This window comes from Pongo pygmaeus, chromosome 10, assembly GCF_028885625.2.
Source record: "Pongo pygmaeus isolate AG05252 chromosome 10, NHGRI_mPonPyg2-v2.0_pri, whole genome shotgun sequence".
Classification (NCBI taxonomy): domain Eukaryota; kingdom Metazoa; phylum Chordata; class Mammalia; order Primates; family Hominidae; genus Pongo; species Pongo pygmaeus.
In genome coordinates this window covers 28,196,003-28,221,719 of record NC_072383.2, presented here as the reverse complement: position 1 = coordinate 28,221,719, position 25,717 = coordinate 28,196,003, and the positions used below count along the sequence as shown (strand labels likewise).

The following is a 25,717-nucleotide window of genomic DNA, read 5'->3' as shown; positions in this document are numbered from 1 at the left end:
CAAATTGTTAAATATTAAGATATTTAATTTTAAAAAGTAAAATACAAATTTATTTTCAATATGTATTTAAGTGGAAAAAGCAGGTTACATAAAATAATGTACATTATGATTCAATTTTTATTGAAACAATATGTATTACAGAAGAAGGCAAAAGAAAAGTCTAAACAGATAGATACCAGAATGCTCCCAGTGTTATTTTGGGTGATGAAATGATGAGTCGTTTTTATTTTCTTCTTCTTCTTTTTTTTTTTTAATCTAGATCTTCTAAATTGTCTCCAAGAACATTTGTGATTTATAAATAAAAAGAAATTAAGAATTTTAATAAAAACATAAATTTATGATTGTGGAAATTTATTTTCTTTCCATGGAAATCTCTAAGGAAAATGAAGAAATATACTGAATTCTTCTAATTAAATATAATCACAATTTTCATTAACCTCAAAGTTATCAAGGAAGAGCTATTTTAACCCATTGCCTTAGATATCATAAGATATAAAAGGTATTTTAAACAATTTTGCATTTATCAGCTTATGTATTTTAATCATTTGTTCTCATTTTTATCGTACATTAGTTGTGGAGAAGTAGTGTAGTGTTGGTTTGTCTTATGTAATCTGACTTTTAAAACAACTCATTACACTAAATTTGAGAACTGAGGTAGATATTTTACAGATAAAATAATTTTTAATTATGTTTTTCCAATCTAGCAAATAACAGAAATAAAAAGTTTTAAGGGATTATTTGTGAGGCAAGATAGATAACTACTTAGATTGGATAAATGTTCCAGGAGCCAGAGAGAAGTTATATATAATATCACCTTACCATTACTGTTATTAGGGAGATTTTATTAGGTCACTTCTGATTTTTGCCCTTCTTCAAGTGTGACTTTATTTATCCTCGAATGGACTTGTTGGTTTCTTCCAATCTCATCTCAGGCTTAAGTAAAATATTTGCGTGTTCCTCCTTTTTTTTTTTTTTTTTTTTTTACTATGTTGAAGATTATCCTTCCTCTCTCATACTAAGAATCATAAACCTAAAAGCCAAAATACAGTACACCAGGAAACTAATAATTTGATATATTCAAAATGTACAGATTTGAGGGATGTCATCTGATTTTTGTTCCCCAACAGAACTGAAAAAAACCCATTTCTGCCTCGTCGAATCAACTGTTAACCTTCTAACTCACACATTTTTTACATATTAGAAATACCCATTTTAACCTTGCTAAGTCTGTGCAATCATCTTCTCTAGCTATCTTGCTTCTAAGAGGAATTCCCACTGGGTTATTGAAAACTTTCTGCTTTGCTTTCCTTAAATCTGTTCTCAGATTTAGAAAAAAAGGTTCTGAAAAGAAGATGACCCAGTTTTCTAGAGTGAATAAAACTTTTCTCACCACAGTGGAAATCTTACAGTATTTTTTTCAAAGTTGTAAGATGGTGAGGAAAGGGTATCTTTTTCTTCTTATTAGAAGTATTGAATAAAAGATATATAATATGTCAAAAATCTTACTTAGAAAATCTATAAACCAAAAATCTGTAAAGACGGCCCAGAAAACTACAAGGAGGTTAAAAAAAAGAAAAAAGTGAGGCAAAGCCTCTTTCTCTTGTAATCTAGCTTCTCTATGTATTGAAAGACTCAACATGGCTTTCTATTTCAAATCTTACACTATGAAGACATTTGATTAGCCAGCGATATTAGGTTAATAAAATATTTTACTCAAGAAAACAGCCCTCTTATACCATATAAAAAGAGAAAAATATTCAAATAGAACTCAGAATAGAAAGTACTAAACTCTTTTACTCTATGTAAGGAAATTACCAGATTTTTTTTTTTCTGGAAGATTGGTAGTTTTTCATATTCTTTCTCATATGCAGTTCCCCCTAAATTTATTGCCCTTTTATCTTCTGCTAAATCCACAAGAAACATTTTAAAGATGTTCTCTTACAGTACCTAAAAAGTTAACTAAGTTTTTTCTACTGTCTCCATAATCCATTCCAATTATTTACTTTTAAATTTTTAATGCATCCATTTATTTATTGATTCACAAATACTTATGGAGTGCCTATGATGTTTCAGTGACTGGGTTAGGCTCTAGGGATACCATGCATGGTGAGCATGAACAGGCACAGCTCACACACTTATGGAGCTGATAGGCAAATGAGGTATGCAGGTATGAATCAAATGATCACACTAGTGGAGGCAGAATTATGAACTGAGGTTCATGTTCTGAAAAAAAGAACAGTCTCAGAGAGTAGACCCTCACTGAGAGTAGGGGACAGAGAGAGCTTCCCTGGGGAAACAAAACAAGGCATCAAGAACCAAAATGAGGCTGAGCCTAAGATTTAATTTCCTTTCATAAAAACATTGCAGGAAGCCAACCACACTATTAATTCTAAAGGTGAGCAGAACAAAATTTCATCTGAACCCATTTTCTGACCAAAAATGTTTCTTCTTTTCTCATAGAAAACGGTTAGCATATCTCATCAAAGCATTATACAGAGTACTTTTTTGTTCCCTGGCTGTTTCCATGTATCTAAGTAAGAAAAAGAGTGAAAAAAATTCTCAGCATTTTTTCGCCATTTTGTTTCTCTGTCAAATAAATTATCTTTTTCAAATATTTTCTATATTAAAAAAAGATGTTTCATTGATTCTTATTTGCAAATCTATTCCACAATATTGCTATTACAGATTCCAATTTATTCTTTTTCACCCTCTTTTGAAATCTGTAACTATATATCAAATTACTACTCACTTATGTTTCATTAAATGGAACAACTTAGATAAATATATTTCTACTTGTTGCTTTAGTACTATTTTAAAATCATTGTGAAGAAGATACTTTAAATTTATTTTTTGAGACAGGGTCTCACTCTGTCACCCATGTTGGAGTGCAGTGGTGTGATCTCAGCTCACTGCAGCCTCCACCTCCCAGGCTCAAGCGATCCTCCCACCTTAGCCTCCCGAGTAGCTGGGTCCATGGTCACACACCACCATGACCGGCTAATTTTTTGTATTTTTTGTAGAGATGAGATTTCACCATGCTGCCCAGGCTGGTCTTGAACTCCTAAGCTCAAGTGATCTGCCCGCCTTGGCCTCCCAAGGTGCTGGGATTATGGGTGTGAGTCACATGCCCAGCCAGAAGATACTTTTATATCAGACTTTCCCTAAAACTCCAAATATATTTGATCCCTTTTTACTTGGTTGCTTTTATCTGTTGCTTTTATTTATTTTTAATTTATTTTGAAACAGGGTCTCACTGTCGCTCAGATTGGAGTGCAGTGGTGCAAATCATAGCTCACTGCAGCCTTGAACTTCTGGGCTCAAGCAATCCTCCTGACTCAGCCTTCTGAATACCTGGAATTACAGGTGTATGCCTCATGCCCAGATAATTTTTAAAATTTTTGTATAGATGGGGTCTCATTTTTTCCCTAAGGCTGGTCTTGAACTCTTAGTCTCAAGCAGTCCTCCAACCTTGGCCTCCCAAAGTGCTGAGATTATAGGCGTGAGCCACTGTGCCCAGCCTCTTTTTATTTTTTTAAAGTTTATTCTTATTACAAAGCAAATACATGTCCTATAGAGAAAATAAGATTTTCAGTAGTAAAATACAATAAAAACTTACCAATCCTGAACCAGAGATAACCACCATTAATATTTTGTTGTATACCTACATATAACTATATTTTTATATAATTTACTGTGTTTTCTCAGTATTTTCATGAAGTAGTTGAGTAAGCAAAAATGACAGCACTTTTTTCTTGGTTATAATTAATGATCTATTTACGGACTTTTTTTTTTTTTTTTTTTTTTTGAGATGAAGTCTTGCTCTATCATCCCAGGCTGGAGTGCAATGACATGATCTTGGCTCACCGCAACCTCCGCCTCCTGGGTTCAAGCAATTCTCCTGCCTCAGCCTCCCGAGTAGCTGGAATTACAGGCATGCCACCATGCCCAGCTAATTTTTGTATTTTTAGTCGAGATGAGATTTCGCCATGTTCACCAGGCTAAGTCTTGAACTCCTGACCTCAAGTGATCCGCTGACCTCAAGTGATCCGCTGGCCTCGGCCTCCCAAAGTGCTGGGATTACAGGCATGAGCCACCACCCCTGGCCTATTTCTGGATTATTATTTGATCCAAATTTTTGTCAAATATCAAATTCTGTAAACCTTGAGTAGCTATTGTGTGGCTATTACAACAATGGCATGATTCTTTTCTAAAACTATCACATAAATCATATTGGTACTAGGTTAAAAAAATAGAGGTTTGTCTTATTTCAGTTATTTTACTCTAATTTTTATCTTTATTTTAAATTCTACTGGTTTTTTTCCCTTATCTCATAAATTTCATATTTTTGCTATCAACACAGCATTTCAGTCTGTAGAGATCATTAGGAATCTCATTTTAGCTAACCCTCCTATTTTTGTGTCATCAACAAATTTAAAAATAATTTCTTCAAAGCCTTCATATAGATCATTAGTGAAAATGTTGAACATTTTGTAGAATATGTTAAGGCTGCCTAAGGGACAAGGACCAAGAGCAAAGTTGCTTCCTAACACAACTCTAGTGAAGACAACAGAAGGAAAAATAAGAAAGAGGCCAATGGAAGCAGTAAAGACTTATTATGGTTGCATAGTTGGAAGTCCAGCATATGAGAAAGGAGAGAACTAAACCTACACTGCATATAAAAAACAGCACCCACGGTGCCAGTAGAAAGAGAATCGGTGGAAGAATGTAGAAACCAATTCAAATAAATCCATACAAATATCTGATGGTACATAAGAGAGGGCTATATATGAAATTGCAAAAGGTTGCATGTAAGTTTGTCAGGAATATTACAATAAAAATACATGCTTTTCAGCCAGGCTTGGTAGCTCACGCCTACAATTCCAGAACTTCAGGATGTCGAGGCAGGTGGATGGCTTGAGCCCAGGAGCTTGAGACCAGCCTGGGCAACATACTGAGACATCATCTCTACAAAAAATACAAAAATTAGGTGGGCATGGTGGTGCATGCCTGAGGTCCCAGCTCCCGAATACAGGAGGCCGAGGTGGGAGGATGGCTTGAGTCCAGGAGGCCAAGGCTACAGTGAGCTATGATTGCACCACTGCACTCCAGCCTAGGTGACAAAGTGAGACCCTGGATCAAAAAAAAAAAAAAAAAAAAAAGATACATGCTCTTCAGAGCCATTTAGAAGATGGAAGGAAGACTATTAATGATCCTTGCATCAGTGCGTATGCTAGCCTACATGACACCTCTGTGTGAATTTGAAAAAGATGCTTCTTCCTCCTGGCTGACATAGCCCCACACAAGGACTTAGCGCTTGACAAGGAGAGCACAGGTTGAACCACAGCCCTCACTCACGCCTTAGCCAGGTGACCCCATGCACTGATCAGTGAGGTTTGCTGGGTCTCTCCACACCCCATTTCAGCTTTGCTAGCTGGCTCTCTGTTAAGCTCTGATGATAGGGGCGCTAGAGGGAGACTGAAATGTGGGAATAGGAAGGAGGGACACACTTCATCCTGTGAGCTTCCTGTTTGCTTGTGGTTCTTGCTACTGGCACCCTATTAACTCTGCTTCACCACAGCAGCAGTTGGATCCAGTTTTCAGTTTCCCTACCACCTGCAGAAATAACTGGACTGCACCCTACCTCCCCACCAAGAGACACCAGCACCAAACCCCTCTTTAGAGACAGATCCCAGCTCCAAGAGACACTGCCTCCAAACTCAGAGACAACACCACCAACCGAGCAGCACCTTTCTCCTCAGATGTCTGAGTTTCAGCTTCACGCCGCTGCTCCTCTAAGTTTCTACATTTTAAGAATTCCAGCCTCTTACTTTTGTTCCCTCAGACCTAGAGGTGATTAAGAGTTCCCTGCAGTTGCTACCTCTGTAATATCTTAGATTTTTCTTTTCACCTTTTTGGTTACCAGGTTGACAATTTTATATTTCATTGACAATTTTTTTTTTTTTTTTTAAGACAGTCTCACTCTGTCACCCAGGCTGGAGTGCATGGAGTGCAGTGGCTCAATCTCAGCTCACTGCAACCTCCACCCTCCCCACCCTGGGTTCAAGTGTCTGGCCCGTTGACAATTCTTTATATTAAATTATATTTATTGGTTGGGCACAGTGGCTCACGCCTGTAATCTCAACACTTTGGGAGGCTGAGGTGGGCCAATCACATGAGGTCAGGAGTTCCAGACCAGCCTGGCCAACCTGGCAAAACCCAATCTCTACTAAAAATACAAAAATTAGCTGGGCATGGTGGTGGGCACCTGTAGTACCAACTACTCTGGAGGCTGAGGCAGGAGAATTGCTTGAACCCAAGAGGAAGAGATTGTAGTGAGCCAAGATCGCACCACTGTACTCCAGCCTGGGCCACAGAATAAGTGAGACTGTCTCAATAAATAAATATAAAAAATAAAAATTATATGTATTCAGGTAACTCTGCATAGTTCCTGTCTCTTGACTGAACCCTGAGTATACAAAGGAGAAGATAAATTAGAGCAATAAACCATCATAATCTATATACATTATTTTTCTTCAGGCATTACTTGGACTGTTCTAACATCAAAACTGCTCGATAAGAGGAAACAACTTTCCATCAGACTCAAGTTGGGGATTCTTGCCAGAATTAAGGCTGTCACATACTGAACGGCTAGCTGGCTTAGTTGGACTCCTGGTAGGAGAATGATAAACCCAGCCTATATCTTTCCAAAAGGGATGTACTAATCAGAAATAGGTTATTCTGCAGTAAACACCAGTCCTCTGACTAGTGATGGCTTACAGCAATAAATGCTTCTCTCTCTTGGAGGTTTCATAACAACTGAGGATCCACTGCACCTTTGTTCCATGGCTCTTCTCCAAATATCTTTTTCATTTCATTGGAGACCTAAGCTGAAGGTATTGCCCCTACCCTTGTCTCACAGCAGAGGGAAGGGAATAAGAGTGGAATCATGCAATGACTCACAAGCCTTCTGCTTGGAGGTGGTGTAAGTCACCTCCTCTTGCATTCCTTTGGTTAAAGCAAACCATATAGCCAAACCTGCTATCAGTGGGGCATTTTGGGTTAAGAGTTAACAAAATCTTTTCTCTGCTGTGTATGAATTTTACCTTTAGCTAACATTCTAGTTCTGTTCCCCTAGAACCAGATTAGAGTACTATGTTAACAGTATTACTCAGCAACGTTGCTTATAATAAAAATGATCTCTGATTGGAAATTGCATCTGGAGTGGGAGGAACTATAAATGCACCATAAATACCTGATGGAGATTGTAGCTTCTAGCATCCTTGAATGTGCTGACTGTTTTCATTGAGTATGTGTAGTGATGCCAGAAATGACACATCTGAAGTTTGTTACAGGTGATATTGGCTCCTGAAGGGAATGAGACCTTAAGTCAGGGTGGTTCCTGCACTTGCCTCATATGCATCACACCTTCATGCATTTGAGCTGTCTCTGGGCAGCTGCATAATTTGGAGGGACACCTGACACCACCTGTAGTTAATTGTGGTTCCTGTCTCATGTTTCCGTTTTTCTTTTCTTTCTTTCTTCCTCTTTTTTTTTTTTTTTTTTGTCTTGAGACAGTCTCACTCTGTCACCAAGGCTGCAGTGCAGTGGCACGATCTCGGCTCACTGCAATCTCCACCTCCCAGATTCAAACGATCCTCCCACCTCAGCCCCCTGATAGCTGGAATTACAGGCACCTGCCACTATGCATGGCTAATTTTTGTATTTTTACAAAAATTCACAGTGTTGGCTAGGCTGGTCTCGAACTCCTAACCTCAAGTGAGCTGCCCTCCATGACCTCCCAAAGTGCTAGGATTACAGGTATGAGCCACCACGCCCAGCCCTGTCCCATGTTTCTCTGAGTGAATCTGATGCCAAAGAGGTCTATGGTAGTTTTGTGAGTTTGAATGTTGACCTGAACATAATAATAGGTTTGATGCCACTGTGGGCACTGTAGGCAGAAATTCACATTCTGCCACAAGACATCAATATAAGAATGGATGTTCTTCTAACTGAAAGATGAACAGATAATTAGAAACAATAACAGTAGGAGGATTCTCCTAGAGGACCTAGGTACTTTTCATTGACAACAGATTCATAGAAAACTACAGATCAATAGAGGAAAAATGGAAAGAGAAACACGTTTGTGGCTCAGAGAAACCTCAGTTAGAAACATGGCTCTGCTGCTTCCTGCCTGTAACCTGGGTGAGTTGCTTTACCCCTCTGAGCATCGGAATTCTCATCTATAAACTTACTATTTTTTTCAGGCATTTTTACTAAAAGACAATCCTTGCTAGAGAAGTTGGGAAGAAAGAGTAAACTGATCATCATAAAGTTCTGCTGTCTAGTTCTGCTGCCTTCATCAACACTACGGCATCTTTTCCAGAATGCTAGCCTATCCTTCACATATTCTTGCTCAGAACATGGCTGGTATCTCATAGTGCCACAGTCATCATTCATAATTACAAAGAAAGGTTAAATTTAACTTAGTGTTGCCAGATGTTATGCACATTATATTTCCAAATATAATTTTAAAAAATTTCATTCAGGCTATTTTCTATCATGTAAAACCTACTTTATTAGAAATGATGGTCCATATAATACTCAGAACAAACTTCTTCAGTTATGAAAAAAATTGGATAAATTCATGCATTTTTTCAAAAACAGAATTAGCCTATTTTTGCTTTCTAAAAGGTGTAGGGCTCAATCCCTGGTATAAATTTTTTACTAATTTTTCCAAAGAGACAGAACCATTTTTCTCTTCTCTCAAAAGGGCAGAACAGTTTCTAAGTCCCTTACTTTATCTAATTTCAGTTCTGAGGGCAACGATCCTGGGACACAGGGATGGTTCTTTTTAACTCCTTTGGCATAAATTCCCTTGCATTGCAATTGAGACAAGTCCATTCTTGTGATGAGAATTTACAGTCTAGTAATCTTAAACACCAAATAAAGTACAGAATTCCCCTTTTCCAGCTGCTGAAGAGGAAGTTAATGGATTTCCAGTCACAGAAAAGAGTCTTGGAGAATCCCCTGTGGTTCTGGGCCTGGCTGGATTCTGCTGCTCTTTCTTTGATACTAAAACTACACATTGACTATCATTGGTTTCTTTTACAGATTTTGGAGGACTTTAACAAAATGAGATGATAAATGTGAAATATATCTTCTCACCTCTATCAACAATTTCAATCCCTTCTCCTTTCATCTTGCAAACCAATTTTTCTTGTAGCCTTTTTACTTCAGATTCCTTTTCTTCTAGTTGTTCTTTTAAAGATGCCAGTTCATCCTACAAGTTACAAATTCATTTAAAAATAGCAGATCATGACTAAAAAAGAACATTCAGAGAGCATATTAGCTCTTTAAATCAACAATCAGATTTTGTGAATGAAACAAATCTACAAGAATTTAGACGCGGCTGGGCGTGGTGGCTCACACCTGTAATCCTAGCATTGTGGGAGGCCGAGGCGGATGGATCACTTGAGGTCAGGAGTTTGAGACCAGCCTGGCCAACATGATGAAACCCCATCTCTGCTAAAAATATAAAAAACTAGCCGGGCGTGATAGGGCACATCTGTAATCCCAGCTACTCCTGAGGCTGAGGCAGGAGAATCGCTTGAATCGGAAGGCAGAGGTTGAAGTAAGCCAAGATCACGCCACTGCACTCCAGCCTGGGTAACAGAGAGAGACTCCGTCTCAAAAAATAAAAACAAAAACAAAACAAAACCCCCAAAATTTACATGCAAGCATCAGAAATCAGACAAGGGCAATAAAAAGCAGGAAGCAAGACTATCAGAAGGCCGGGCATGGTGGCTCATGCCTGCAATCCCAGCACTTTGGGAGGCCAAGGCGGGCAGATCACTTGAGATCAAGAGTTCAAGACCAGCCTGGCCAACATGGTGAAACTCCAACTTTACTAAAAATACAAAAAATTATCTGGAGTGGCAACGTGCACCTGTAATCCCACCTACTCCGGAGGCAGAGGCAGGGGAATTGCTTGAACCCAGGAGGTGGAGATTGCAGTAAGCCGAGGTTGCATCACTGCACTCCAGCTTGGGTGACAGAATGAGATTCCATCTCAAAAAAAAAAAAAAAAGATTATGAGCAGAAGTCCCATTTATAATAGTTATTGTATCATTATTTCAAGTTTCTTTGTAATCAAATTAAAAAGAGATCTTTTAAAGAGTAATTAGGGATAGGATAGCCCTAAGGTTTAAATATTACATCAAATTTAAAAATATGACCAAGTTAATCAAGGAAGATAATCAAATTAGATACTTAGTGTCATAAAAGCAAAATAAAATGCAAATTGGAAAACACTAGCTTGACATTTATTCAGCATTTCAAGTTGGCACTCATGCTTCCTTGACGAGCACAGAGTTTCATTCATGGGTAAGGTAGCAAGTCATGAACAACTTTAGCCAAATCAGGGAACTAAATAATTCACCCACATCACTAAGATAAAAGGACAGAATCTCCTACAACAATGGGAAAAAATAAATTTAGAAAACAGATAGTTAAGCCCTCTTTTAATTTTTAACTATACAACTGTATATAAGATTTCAAGTCCATCCTTCTATGTACTCATGTTTAAATTTTCAGTTTCCTTTCAGTAAAGAATTAGCTTTAGCAAACAAATTTTGCTGGCTGTACTTAACACAGAAAATACAGCTATGCAATGCTAAGAAGTACAGCTTTATATTCAACATCACATTTTACTTTCAGAATTTCTAAAGATATATTTATTACATTTAGTACTATGAGAAGATGTAGATCTCCAATGAAGTGAGGCACTTGGCCCTGTAGTTTTGACTTCTGGTAGGAGCAGAGTGGACAAGTACAAAAAATCTTCAGTAGCACTGGCAGGAAGTGTGAACCTGTTCTCACCGTGCTGTTTCTCAGCAGTCATTTCTATTCACAGCCATGATAATGTCAACTGCTGTACATTTACCATCAAGAAAGTCCCTAAAGAGGAAAATGACCTCTACTGTGGATATGAAACAGAATTCTTTCACAAGCGAATGTTTACAATTATTTTACTAGGCTTGGGTCTCAGATAGTCTAAGAGAGTGTAATTTATAAATTCTTTCATTTTACGTTTATTATTTTTCACTAATTATTTCATGTATTTTTGAAAACAAAATCAGGGATCCCATTGTCCCTTCAATCTGCTTGAGGTGATTTTTAATCAACAGGTGACACACACACAGAATAAATGCACATGCCATTAAAACATCATCACAGCAAAACAACACAAGCCAGAAAGCAACAGGCCATGGACCCCATCACCCAACGTCTACTACACATTCAGTGACTCGCATTTTTGTTCCATCCGCTGCTCTTCATACTGCATCTGACCCACCTTGATTTTCATGCTAGGAAGTTTGGCCATTAAAGACTGGTAGAGAGACAGAGGAGTGAAAGAAAACTACAGATAGAAAAAGACAAGCTAAATAACCGAGAAAACAGTATCAGTTTATAAAGGAGGTTAGATACAACTCAGAGAAAGGGCAGGTTATGTTCTGTCGGATGAGTTAAGCCTTGTTTTTAAATTCAGATCAGTGGTGTTTAAATTCAAGAAGGCTTCCAGCGTGGGGGGAATTTCATTTACTTTTAAAATACCTTCTTTATCATATACTAAGTAGAAAACATGTTATTTATATTATTAGAAATAGCTGAATAGTGGAGCCATTTGTTTGAAAATGTTAACCTGTGAGAAAAACTTCGGTTGATTCATGCTATTTTTCATACTGAAGTCTCTCACTGCCCATTTCACTAACTTTTAACCTCAAATCATTGATCTCCTGAATCAGCCCCTGTCCAAGAAGAAACAAGAAAGTACATTAGGAAAGTGGTAACACAGTTACCTATACCTATAAAATAGCAGCTTGGAAATCTTAAGTCACCAGCTCCTAGAGTTAAAGTTGAATGAATCAGATGAGATAAATGGAAATAAATCCACCTTCCTAACAACCAAAGCACTGGCCGGGCGCGGTGGCTCATGCCTGTAATCTCAGCACTTTGGGAGGCTGAGGTGGGCGAATCACTAGGTCAGGAGATCAAGACCATCCTGGCCAACATGGTGAAACCCTGTCTCTACTAAAATACAAAAAATTAGCCGGGCGTGGTGGCACACGCCCGTAGTCCCAGCTATTCAGGAGGCTGAAGCAGGAGAATCACTTGAACCTGCAGGCAGAGGTTGCAGTGAGCCGAGATTGCGCCACTGCACTTCAGCCTGACAAAGGAGCAAGACTCTGTCAAAAAAAAAACAAAACAAACAAGCAAACAAACAAAAACATTCATTTAAATCCCCAATGCCTCTGCCCTAAAGTGATGGGCTTATGAAAATAAAAGGTGACTGTAATTTTAAGACAGGTAGCTTGATATCTATTATTTGTCAGCTATTTCTATCCTAAAAATGACTCTATGAATGCTATTTCATAGAGTGCTATTTCTATTCTATTTTATAGAATGCTATTTCGTATTTTAAATATATCACATTCTTTAGTAAAGCCATTTACCTTTTGAACCTTCTCAGTGATACATGGGTATTTTTTTAAAATTTGTAATTTCTTCCTTTGTCCACAAAAATATGGATTGCTCATCAACCCAATATGGGAGAATGAAATGAAAATCCTTTAAGCCCATGAATCCTTAAGATTCATGAAATAGCCAAGGAAATATTTTATTTTTATTAAGTGAATGATAACAGGAACATGAGAATAGTCAAATCAGTTTTAATTTTGAGGACTATTTTAATTGTTGTCACATATAACGTCACAAGGTTTCTCAACTATGCTCTAATTTTGGGGTATGTGCATACATTTTAGCAATACTGTTGAATTTTTATTAGGAAATTATCAGGGATTGAGTTTACTGTAAGTTTAATGACAATTCTCAACTGGAAAGTGGATGACAGCCCTGCAGTTCACCTAATTTTATAATTAGAAAATGAAAGAGAAACCAATCCTAATGTTTATATGACACAACACGATTTTACATCTTTTCTACTACCATTTTTTATTTTATTTAGTGTCACTTTTTAAAAAACCAATTTGCTCATAAAACTTGTCCAAGTATTCTGAGAAATAATGGTGTATTTTTGTCCAGAGCCCAGAGAGTAGGAAAGGAAATTAGAGTGTTAAGCAACATTAACTCCTCCAAAAGAGACACTCAAATACCCTGTGTGGGAGATGACTTATTTTTACTACAAGCCACAGAGATCTCTACAATGGTTACTATATTTTTGCTTCTCTCTCCCTCTCTTTTTTTTAAAGATGGAGTCTTGCTCTGTCACCCAGGCTGGAGTGCAGTGCCGCCATCTCAGCTTATTGCAACCTCCGCCTCCCAGGTTCAAGATATTCTCCTGTCTCAACCTTCACAGTAACTGGGATTACAGGCACCTACCACCACACCCAGCTAGTTTTTGTATTTTTAGTAGAGACAAGGGTTTCACCATGTTGACCAGGCTTGTCTTGAACTCCTGACCTCAAGTGACCCGCCCTCCTCGGACTCCCTGTGTTGGGATTACAGGTGTGAGCCACTGTGCCCAGCCACCTTCTCTCTTTTTACAAAGACATGCATGTATTCCTGGGTCACAAATTCATAGACTACAGGACAAAATTATCCAAGAATGCCAAAAATTACAAGTAGAATAATGTTATAAGAAATAAAACTTTGTGAATAGGGATTATTTTAAACTTCTAAATATAATGATTCAAGTTCACAAAGGCTAAGAGAAGGGATGCTATAATGAAATACACTTCCCAGTAAACCCACAGGTTTTTAAATTGTTGTCTCTTATAAAATGGGCAAAATATTACCTATCATAATTATACAATTACTCCTTAAGAGTCACTTAATAATTATACAATATTTCAATTAGATAATATATATTTTCTTCTTATGAATTAGGTCAAGAACTGTTTGACATTATTCAATAACATTTGTGATTCCTCATCTAACAGGTCAGAATTCAAGTTCAAAGAAAAAAATCACCTTTTCCCAGTTAACTAATCATCCTTGCATAATATGAGTCCTTAGTGATATTCATCAATATGATCTTTTTAAATATATATTTTCCCACTTTCTCATTGTTAAGAAATAGCAGTGAATTCCTCCTGTCTGCTACTGCTGTTATTACTACTTCCTTTAGAAATAGTGGCAATGTGCAAAGAAGAAACAATTGAAAAAAATGGAATTATAAACTGGGATGAGTTATCTGTTTTAACAAAAAGTACTCCACTATATTTCATGACAATACTTTAAATATGGTCTACATTTCCAACCCGAAATCATATCTTCCCCTGACAACACAAGCTGGAAAATCTGGAAAGAGCTTTCTAATGTAAAACTTTAAAAAACAGAATACAAGTTATTTCAATAAGTTCTTATCATAAGTTCAGTCCGTTTAAGAAAGAAAATCCCTGTTCTTTCCCTTTTCCCTTTCAGAGAACTCCTCAGGGCTCCCGCAGGAACTCAGTCTCTGACATGTGTGCTGTTACCAGAAGGGGGCACTGTTGAGTGATGCTGACCATCTCCCATTAGCAAGTACGGGGACAAGCCAAGTCCTGAATCTTCCAGTGCTCAGTCTTGTGGAAATGCCCATACTTCTTCCCCATGCCAATATTTTATTGGATATTAATATCCAAATAATCTAAAATTCTAAGAGAAAGTTAAATATTATGGACTTATGAAACACCCAGGAAAATATTTTTATTAAGGGAACGATAACAGGAACATGAGAATATTCAAGTTAGTTTAATAGTGAAGATTACTTTAATTATTTTCATATGTAGCGTCACAAAGTTTACCCCATATGCTCTAATCTCTGGGTACATGTGTATATTTTAGCAATAGCACTGAATTTTTATTAGAAGATTATCAGGGTTTGGGTGTACTGGAAGTTTGATAACAAAATCACTTTGTATGTGATTAAGAGTGTAAGAGTGAAACGAAAAAGTGGGGAAAAAAAGTTTGATAAAAAAGGCAGTTGAACTCAAGGGATGTAAATATTGCCCTGGGGTCTTACAAAAATAAATAAATAACACATCTACTGCAATTCAGTCCCAACATCTGGTTAGCATCTCATATCCAAATTAAGCTAACAACAGGTGAATATTTCCCCTTGACTCTGCAGACACAATGTAGAAGACTACCTCTATCCATATCTACCACCAATTCTTCCCTGCAGCAGAGCTAGCTCCACCGCCATGTTGTCCATCTGTTGACTGAGTTTTACTGTTACCTTACCTAGCAACTATGGGGTTAGGACCTTACAAAAAGAGGGGAAAGAGGAAAATATCAAAAGAGATTTTTAGAGAAAATACAAAAGCAAGAATTTTAAATTGAGTAACTTTCTAAGTCTTGTTTAAGAGCCCCAGCTTCAATAAAATGAGAAACATGCTCACATAGGCAACTGACAAAGAGTTTTAAGATTAAAACATGGCTGGGCATGGTGACTCATGCCTATAATCCCAGTGCTTTGGGAGGCCAAAATGGGAGAATTGCTTGAGGCCAGGAGTTCCATACTAGCCTGGGCAACACAGTAAGATCCTATCTCTAAAAAAAAAAATTAAAACATGAACCAAATGAAAGATCTCCTTTTGCTACTGAGGAAGCAAGACATATACCAAGACTTTCCACTGTAATTGAATCTTTGACAGAAAATTTAATTTTGAAAATAGCAATGGAGTAAACCTTGTTATTTCCAGATCTATAAAGGATTTTCCTATAGTGGATAATGTACGTAATGCCTGGTACCATGCTGGCATATAGTCAGCATAAAATACATGTTTGAAATAAAAACAGAAGGGAAAAATAAATAAACCATTTTCTCTCCTCTCTCCTTGGTACCCATTTTCTAATCCAGCATGACACCTTTCCATACTCCAACCAAAGAAACAAAATAGAAAGAAAAAAGGAGGGGAGATGGCCCTCAGAGAAAGGAATTTCTGCAACTCTTTACACTTCATTTCAAATGAATATATTTCAAATGGATATGCTCTCTTCATCCACCAAAAAAAAAAACAGAGAGGTTAAGAACTTGCCAAATGTCACACAGCAAACAAACTAGAAGGCCTGGATTAATAAAATAGAGAGAACAAACAATAAAGCTTGTTTAGCCACTAAAATGGATACTTCAAGTTATACAATGTACCCTGAGTTTCGTAGAAGTACAGTGAGTCTTGTTTAATTGGAATGATTTACATGTGGAATAGACCAAAAGTAGAAGGCCAAATCAGATGACCTCAAAAAGGCTCTGTGGTTTTGTGATTATATAATGTAAGCAAGTTTTCTATACAGATTTCAAAAATCCAATTACATAGTAAATAATCAGTGTGCCTAAATAATAACTACTAGCAAAACCATGCATTTAAGCCCATTATTTACAAAATTAAGAAAACTAGTATGAATGGATGGATGCTCCAAATATCCTAAAGTCAAAAGTATTTCTAAAGGTTGATAAAATGATTAATATTTCATATCAAAAGTCTAAAAATAAAAATTGTCATTAGCATTTTGTAATAAAAAGTCAATATAACCAAAGATTATTCTTAAAATAAAGTAGGATGAGGGCACATAGTAATTAACTGCCGTCCTTGCACACCTCCAGAGAATTTCTACTTTGCCCTAGGAATGTACGTGTATGAGAGACAGAGTGACAGAGAGAGAGAGAGAGAGAGGGGAGACTGTATCACTCACCTCTGTGTCTCTGAACTTATCTTCATAATCCAGTCTGTCCTTCTCTACAGCTGTCAGTTTCAACTTCAAGTTATATATTTCAGCCATCAGATCCAACTTCTGAGTTTCTAAGGATGTCCTACTTAGAAGCTCCTATTGGAATTTAAAAGATACATTCAATAATTCTTTTATTATAAACAGCCACATGTGAATTTACCTCATTTATGATCGCACAAAGCAGCACCTATCAAGTAGAGGATGCATTAAAGTATAACAACTGAATATACACATTTAAAAAAAATTATTCACTTTAGGCCGGGCATGGTGGCTCATGCCTGTAATCCCAGCACTTTGGGAGGCTGAGGCAGGCAGATCACTTGAGGTCAGGAGTTTGAGACAAGCCCGGACAGTATGGTGATACTTCATTTCTACTAAAAATACAAAAATTGGCTAGTGTAGTGGCAGGTGCCTGTAGTCCCAGCCACTCGAGGGGCTGAGGCAGGAGAATTGCTTGAACCCAGGAGGCGGAGCTTACACTGAGCTGAAATCATGCCACTGCACTCCAGCCTGGGCAACAGAGCAAGACTCCATCTCAAAAATGAGATAAAATAAAATGAATAGACCAATAACAGGCTCTGAAATTGAGGCAATAATTAATAGCTTACTAACCAAAAAAAAACTCCAGGACCAGATGGATTCACAGCCGAATTCTACCAGAGGTAAAAGGAGGAGCTGGTACCATTCCTTCTGAAACTATTCCAATCAACAGAAGAAGAGAGAATCCTCCCTAACTCAATTTATGAGGCCAGCATCATCCTGATACCAAAGCCTGGCAGAGACACAACAAAAAAAGAGAATTTTAGACCAATATCCCTGATGAACATCGATGCAAAAATCTTCAATAAAATACTGGCAAACTGAATCCAGCAGCACATCAAAAAGCTTATCCACCATGATCAAGTGGGTTGCATCCCTGGGATGCAAGGCTGGTTCAACATATGCAAATCAATAAACGTAATCCAGCATATAAACAGAACCAAAGACAAAAACCACATGATTATCTCAATAGATGCAGAAAAGGCCTTTGACAAAATTCAACAACACTTCATGCTAAAAACTCTCAATAAATTAGGTATTGATGGACATATCTCAAAATAATAACAGCTATCTATGACAAATCCACAGCCAATATCATACTGAATGGCAAAAACTGGAAGGATTCCCTTTGAAAACTGGCACAAGACAGGGATGCCCTCTCTCACCACTCCTATTCAACATAGTGTTGGAAGTTCTGGCCAGGGCAATCAGGCAGGAGAAGGAAATAAAGGGTATTCAATTAGGAAAAGAGGAAGTCAAATTGTCCCTGTTTGCACATGACATGATTGTATATCTAGAAAAGCCCATCATCTCAGCCCAAAATCTCCTTAAGCTGATAGGCAACTTCAGCAACGTCTCAGGATACAATATCAATGTGCAAAAATCACAAGCATTCTTAAACACCAATAACAGACAAACAGAGAGCCAAATCATGAGTGAACTCCCATTCACAGTTGCTTCAAAGAGAATAAAATACCTAGGAATCCAACTTACAAGGGATGCGAAGGACCTCTTCAAGGAGAACTACAAACCACTGCTCAATGAAATAAAAGAGGATACAAACAAATGGAAGAACATTCCATGCTCATGGGTAGGAAGAATCAATATCGTGAAAATGGCCATACTGCCCAAGGTAATTTATAGATTCAATGCCATCCCCATCAAGCTACCAACGACTTTCTTCACAGAATTGGAAAAAACTACTTTAAAGTTCATATGGAACCAAAAAAGAGCCCGCATCGCCAAGTCAATCCTAAGCCAAAAGAACAAAGCTGGAGGCATCGCGCTACCTGACTTCAAGCTATACTACAAGGCTACAGTAACCAAAACAGCATGGTACTGATACCAAAACGGAGATATAGATCAATGGAACAGAACAGAGCCCTCAGAAATAATGCCGCATATCTACAACTATCTGATCTTTGACAGACCTGAGAAAAACAAGCAATGGGGAAAGGATTCCCTATTTAATAAATGGTGCTGGGAAAACTGGCTAGCCATATGTAGAAAGCTGAAACTGGATCCCTTCCTTATACCTTATACAAAAATTCATTCAAGATGGATTAAAGACTTAAACATTAGACCTAAAACCATAAAAACCCTAGAAGAAAACCTAGGCATTACCATTCAGGACATAGGCATGGGCAAGGACTTCATGTCTAAAACACCAAAAGCAATGGCAACAAAAGCCAAAATTGACAAATGGAATCTAATTCAACTAAAGAGCTTCTGCACAGCAAAAGAAACTACCATCAGAGTGAAGAGGCAACCTACAGAATGGGAAAAAATTTTTGCAATCTACTCATCTGACAAAGGGCTAATGTCCAGAATCTACAATGAACTCAAACAAATTTACAAGAAAAAAACAAACAACCCCATCAAAAAGTGGGCAAAGGATATGAACAGACACTTCTCAAAAGAAGACACTTATGCAGCCAAAAGACACATGAAAAAATGCTCATCATCACTGGCCATCAGAGAAATGCAAATCAAAACCACAGTGAGGTACCATCTCACACCAGTTAGAATGGCGATCATTAAAAAGTCAGGAAACAACAGGTGCTGGAGAGGATGTGGAGAAATAGGAACACTTTTACACTGTTGGTGGGACTGTAAACTAGTTCAACTATTGTGGAAGTCAGTGTGGCGATTCCTCAGGGATCTAGAACTACCCAAAGGATTATAAAACATGCTGCTATAAAGACACATGCACACGTATGTTTATTGCGGCACTATTGACAATAGCAGAGACTTGGAACCAACCCATATGTCCAACGATAGGCTGGATTAAGAAAATGTGGCACATATACACCATGGAATAGTATGCAGCCATAAAAAATGATGAGTTCATGTCCTTTGTAGGGACATGGATGAAGCTGGAAACCATCATTCTCAGCAAACTATCGCAAGGACAAAAAACTAAACACCGCATGTTCTCACTCATAGGTGGGAATTGAACAATGAGAACACATGGACACAGGAAGGGGAACATCACATGCTGGGCCTGTTGTGGGGTGAGGGGAGGGGGGAGGGATAGCATTAGGAGATATACCTAATGTTAAATGATGAGTTAATGGGTGCAGCACACCAACATGGCACATGTATACATATGTAACAAACCTGTACATTGTGCACATGTACCCTAGAACTTAAAGTATAATAAAAAATAAATAAATAAATAAAAAATCATTCACTTTAGTTACCCTCCTTTGAGCAGAAATAAACACATGTCAGTTTACTCAGGGAGACATATTATGTAGATACACATGCATAAACCATATATATACTTCAGTCTGGTGATAACATTGATTATGAGGATGATAGTATGTTTGCTATATGCCAGGCAAACGTTGTGACATATACGGTTTCAATCCTCACAAAAATCTTATCAGTTAGAAATTCTTACTATCCTTAATCAAAAGATGAGGAAACTTAGTAACGGAGAGGTTAGGAACTTGCCTAATGTCATAGAGGGGGAAAAAAAAAGGCATGGCAGGAATGGAAACCTACCAGGTTTTGCTCCAGTGCATACTCCATCCACAACCTTACGGAGCCTGTCCTATGTGTTATAGATGGTGCTTATCTTTTTTCTTTTTTTTCTTTTCTAATTTTTAATTTTGTGGGTACATAGTAGGTATATCTATTTATGGGGTACATGAGATGTTTCGATACAGGTATACAGTATGTGATAATCACATCATGGAAAACGGGGTCTCCATTTTCTCAAGCATTTATCCTTTGTGTTACAAACAATCCAGTTATATTCTTATTTTCAAATGTACAATTAGATTATTATTAACTATAGTCACCCTGATGTGCTACTAAATACTAGGCCTTATTCAAACTATTATTTTGTACCCCTTCACCATCCTCCACCTCTTCCTTCATCCCTCACTACCCTACCCAGCCTCTGGTAACCATCCTTCCACTATTTCCGTGAGCTCAATTGTTTTATTTTTAGATCCCACAAATGAGAACACGAGGTGTTTGTTTTTTTGTGCTTGGCTTATTTCACACATAATGACCTCCAGTTCCATTCATGTTGTTGCAAATGACTGAATCTCATGCTTTTTTATAGCTGAATAGTACTCCATTGTGTATAAGTACCACATTTTCTTTATCCAGTCATTTGTTGATGGACATTTAGGTTGCTTCCAAATCTTGGTGGCTGTGAACAGAGCTGCAGTAAACACAAGAGCACAGATATTTCTTCGATATACTGATTTCCTTTCCTTTGGGTATATATCCAGCAGTGGCATTGCTGGATCATATGGTAGCTCTATTTTCAGTTTTTTGAGGAACCTCCAAACTGTTCTCCAAAGTAGTTGTATGAATTTACATTCCCACCAACAGTGTACAAGGGTTCCCTTTTCTCCACATCCTTGCCAGCATTTGTTACTGCCTGTCTTTTGGATAAAAGCCATTTTAGCTGGGGTGAGATAGTATCTCATTATAGTTTTGATTTGCATTTCTCTGATGATCAATGATGTTGAGCACCTTTTCATATGTCTATTTCCCATTTGTATGTCTTCTTTTGAGAAATGTCTATTCAAATCTTTCGCCCATTTTTAAATCGGATTCTTAGATTTTTTACTATTATCTTTTTTTCTTAATCACAAAACATATGCTTATAGGTGAGAGTTAGGAAACCATCTGAATGCAAAGAAAGAAAATAAAAATAAGCCACAATCCTATTGACATTTTGTTCCAGATTCTAATTACATAAACACTTTATATTGTGTGCATGTGTTTTGAGACTCTGCTACTCTCCATTTTTTTTTTTAAATGTGCTGGTCTAAGTCAATCAAGAAACTTACTGCTGCATCAGAGCAAACACAACATAGAAATGCAGCATCTCAAATAGTTCAGCAGGGAAATCCCATCTTGGATATGGCGTCTGCACATACCTGCTGCAGCATTTCTTCTGTGGCATTCAACTTCTCTCTGTGCTCTTCAAGACAAAACTCCAAATCTCTAATCTTCTCTCCCTCATCCTCCACCTGGTCTGTTAACACATCTCTGTTCCCAGGTAGGTGTCCATTTGTCTGAAAAAGGAAATAATATGGGTAAGGCTGATCTTCTCTAAGAATGATATATTGTAGATAAATAAAAATCACAAGTGTTCTTAGTCCAAGGGGCCTGAATTGAATCTGCACAGCTGTCACTGTCAAACAGAAAATACAAGAATGCAATTTGGTTCATTTACCACAAAAGAAGTAAGACAGGCATGTTAAGCACACAAGCATGTTTTTGCCAAACTAAACATTTCTTAACAAGCAGAAAATAATGACCCACAAGGAACAGTGGATACTGGTATTCTTCACTGAGAGCAGACACACACCCAGGGGTAGGCAAAGCTTTGTGAGTGTGTAGGGGGCACCCCGAGCTGTTGAGGTCTGTCTCTCTTCCTCCAAAAGCTTAAACACTCAGGCCACAGTGACTTCCCCTGGTAGCGCAGACTAGCCTCACTTATCTGCATTTTAACACTTTCTGTCCTGATCTTATTAACTTCTTATGAGTTTGCTTGTTCATATAATGTTACCTTCTATTCCAGGGCAGAGCCTATAAATTGTTTTGTATTCTCCCCAGCATCTGAATCAGTGCTCTGTATATATTGATGCTTACTATTTCTTCTCCTCCCTCATGTCCCACACACTTTTTAAAAAAAAAGTCATATTTGGGCATATTTATGCATGGTATAAATGCCAAAGGAAGTATAGACTGAGAAACGACGTATCGATTGTTTCTTCCTCAGCTGTCTCATATGCAAGTCATGAAAGAGACACATGAAGAGGCTCACAAAGAACAGAAAACCTAAAAACATCATTTTGAAATACATGCAGTAGTGTAGGTGGTATCTCTCATAATTTCAACATAACCATAAAATATGTAATCCCAATAGAATTTCCTGATTCTTCATTCAAATACAATAGAAATAAAAGCCAGCTGAAATCCAAAAGTGTTAGATGAGGCCACCCAGGGTTCGATTGAAAAAGAAAATAATACCTTCAAATTTACAACCAGAAAAAAACAGGCATCTGTTTTTAAAATCCCATACAAGTAATAATATTTTAGAAACAGATACATTTCAGTAAGTAGGAAAAAAAAACTGCTGTTCAGTGACGACAAAAAGCAAAATTGGCCAAGCATGGTGGTGCACGCCTGTAATTCCAGCACTTTGGGAGGCTGAGGATTGCTTGAGCCCAGAAGTTCAGGACCAGCATAGGCAACATGGTGAGACCCTGTCACTAAAATAAATAAATAAATAAATAAAAAACAGCCAAGCATGTGCAGTGACCCGAGATCACGCCACTGCACTCCAGCCTGGGCGACAGAGTGACACTCCATCTAAAACAAAGAAACAAACAAAAAAACAAAAAACCGCCAAGCATCGTGGTGTTCGCCTGTGGTCCTAGTTACTCTGGAGACTGAGGGAGGAGGATCACTTAAGCCCAGGAGGTGGAGGCTACAGTAAGCCATGTTTGCGCCACTGCACTCCAGGCTGGGCAACAAAGCGAGAACTTGTCTTAAGAAAAACAAAACAAAACAAAACAAAACTGATCTTTCTTCTGGTTGGAGGAAATTATAGCAAGAGGAGAGCACTGTTTCCTCCCAAGCTACTTTGTATGATATGGAAGTGAGGTGTTCCAAAACCAGTTCTCCAAAATTAGCCCCAAATAGAAACAGACACTGAAAATTGGCTCAAAATGAGCATATTTATTTTTCTCAATACTGTATTGATATTTACAAGTACTCATAATGCTCAAGGGTAGTTTAGTATATTAAAAGTCACTATAGGAACATAAGGCAGAATTTAAGAGTGATCAATGTTATATCCTTGTGTTAACTTAAGTAGGTAAAGACTGTTCTGTCCACTTGTGTTTATATTTCTGCCAATTTTGCTTCCTTTGCGTTAAGAATGTTGGCAGTAAGATCCATTAGGTAAATACCATATTGTCTCTATTCTTCCTTCAACTCCCACGTTCTACCTACAAGGTCACTCAAAACCTCCCCATATATAGCATGCCCTTTCACACACTACTTTTATTCCTTCTGCACAGACCGTCTTTTCCCACCCTTTCTTCTTCTTTCCCCATTCCTTAAGGTCCACCTCTATCAGGGCTTGGTCTGTGAAGTCTTCCTTGAATTCACTGTTTGCTATATGCCAGCGACAGTATCTAGATGAACCTTCATTACAGCAGGCATTACTCTGAAAGCACTAAGGTTAGACTTGACTGCATACATGTCTCTCTCTTCTAATAGACTCTGCATTCTTTGCAAGTAGATTTGCCTTGGCATGTGACATACAGTGGGTGATAACTAAATGTCTGTTGAATGGAAGAATGACAATAGGCGTTCAATAAACACTGGTTGAATAAAAGACGACTGCGGGTTTGGTTTTGATCCGCCCTTCTTGCTTCTCAGTGGTCTTTATTTATGTGTCCTCTATAATCTGGTATGCACACCATGGTTGACCTCTATCTAGAATGGCTCCTTTTTCCTCCTGTACTCTCTCTTCCCACTATGTTTAGGAGGTGATCTCAGAGCCTTTGTAATGGACAATAGTTAAGGCCATCTTGTGTGAGCTCCCTTACACACTTTTTTCCTCAGTGTGTAATAGTATAATATATATTACCTCTTATTTCTTTCCTTTCTTTCTTCCTGCAGGCTTGGGAGAAGTGATTCTTAACTCCTTCCTGAAAGCTCATCATTCTACTTCTACTTTGGAACCTTGATTTCCTGTTTTGCTGGGACCTGTAATCCCCACTTCTACTTATAATTTTCCATTTCTTCCTTTTAATGAACTTTCTTCCATTTTCCTTTACAACAACTATCCCAAGGTTTTGTACCCAATACTCTACTCACCTCCCACTCCTCCCTCTCAGATCAATCCATCTTTCATAACCCATTTCTACCTCCTCCTCTTTACATGGTGCCATTCTCCTTTCCCCATCTATGGGCTAACCTTCTGGGTCTTGTCTTAAACTGAGCTCTTTAGTGCTTCATCATATTCTGCCTCAGGTAGATGACTAATAATTTTACGTGAGTTGGTCACTCAGCCTAAGTTTCTCAGTGCAAAACTGTCTTACGTTTCTTTTAATTCTTCCATGGTGCTTATAAAATCCTGAGCACGTAATTTAAAATGTATTTAAGTATAAACTCTTGTTGAGTCAATCTGACTTTCAAAGCATGGAAGAGCAGCCAAAATGACTTTACCTATCTACTTTAGCTCATGGTGCAACCTTTTATTGACCACATTCAATTCAGCTAAGTCGAAATTGGAATCAACGTGGGGATTTCAATAGTACAGTATCCAACCAATAGTGTGTATGCAGAGTCAGGGAGGGAGATCTAACTCAACTATAACATTGGTACTTTGATTTAATTAAGGAACTTATGACCTCTGCCAGGTTTTCCTGGCATGATAGGGAGAAGCACATCTAAAAAGCTTTATCTGTCATAGAATTACAGAATCTTAGAGCTAGCCAGGAATCTCACCTGGAAAAAGAATTCTCTGACTCTACATGGCAGGTGCTACACATAACCTCAGAATACCATCTACTTTTCCCTTCACCATCTAAGTGGAAAGCCTTATTTTTATATCAACTTCCTTTTAATTATCAAGTATTACAATCAAGCATAAAGATGTAATAAATGTTAACATCTTTCCTTTGTGTATGTTTAAAAAGTTTTTTATTACAGAAAATTTCAAATAGATTTAAAGTAGAGAAATGAGCACAATGAAACCCCATGTACCCACCACTCCATTTCAATAGTTATTAATTCACGGAAGGTAGGAGTCTCACCTGCTGTTTTTACTTATAACATCATGCTGTGTTTTCCTTTGATTTTCCGGGTTCTATTGGTTTGCATTGGTCTACAGTTGTCTTTCCTGTTTCCCCTTTGTTTCGCTTTGTTCTTTCCTGAGCTCTGCTGTCCTGTCTAA

At 37.8% G+C, this 25,717-nt stretch overlaps 1 protein-coding gene across 4 annotated transcripts in view; it reads right to left on the bottom strand.

Annotated features, from left to right (window-relative positions):
• Positions 1–25,717, bottom strand: part of LOC129009628 (liprin-beta-1-like) — a 155,400-nt gene that overhangs the window by 32,135 nt on the left and 97,548 nt on the right. For 2 of the 4 annotated variants that reach the window (XM_054442893.1, XM_063672534.1), the window contains 4 exons: positions 21,678–21,815; positions 16,696–16,827; positions 9,166–9,280; positions 7,253–7,365 (listed from right to left, as the gene is read on the bottom strand). In XM_054442893.1, the coding sequence (XP_054298868.1) occupies positions 7,253–7,365; positions 9,166–9,280; positions 16,696–16,827; positions 21,678–21,815 (498 nt within the window). The remainder of the gene's footprint in view (positions 1–7,252; positions 7,366–9,165; positions 9,281–16,695; positions 16,828–21,677; positions 21,816–25,717) is intronic. The other 2 variants (XM_054442894.2, XM_054442895.2) reach the window with 1 other exon arrangement.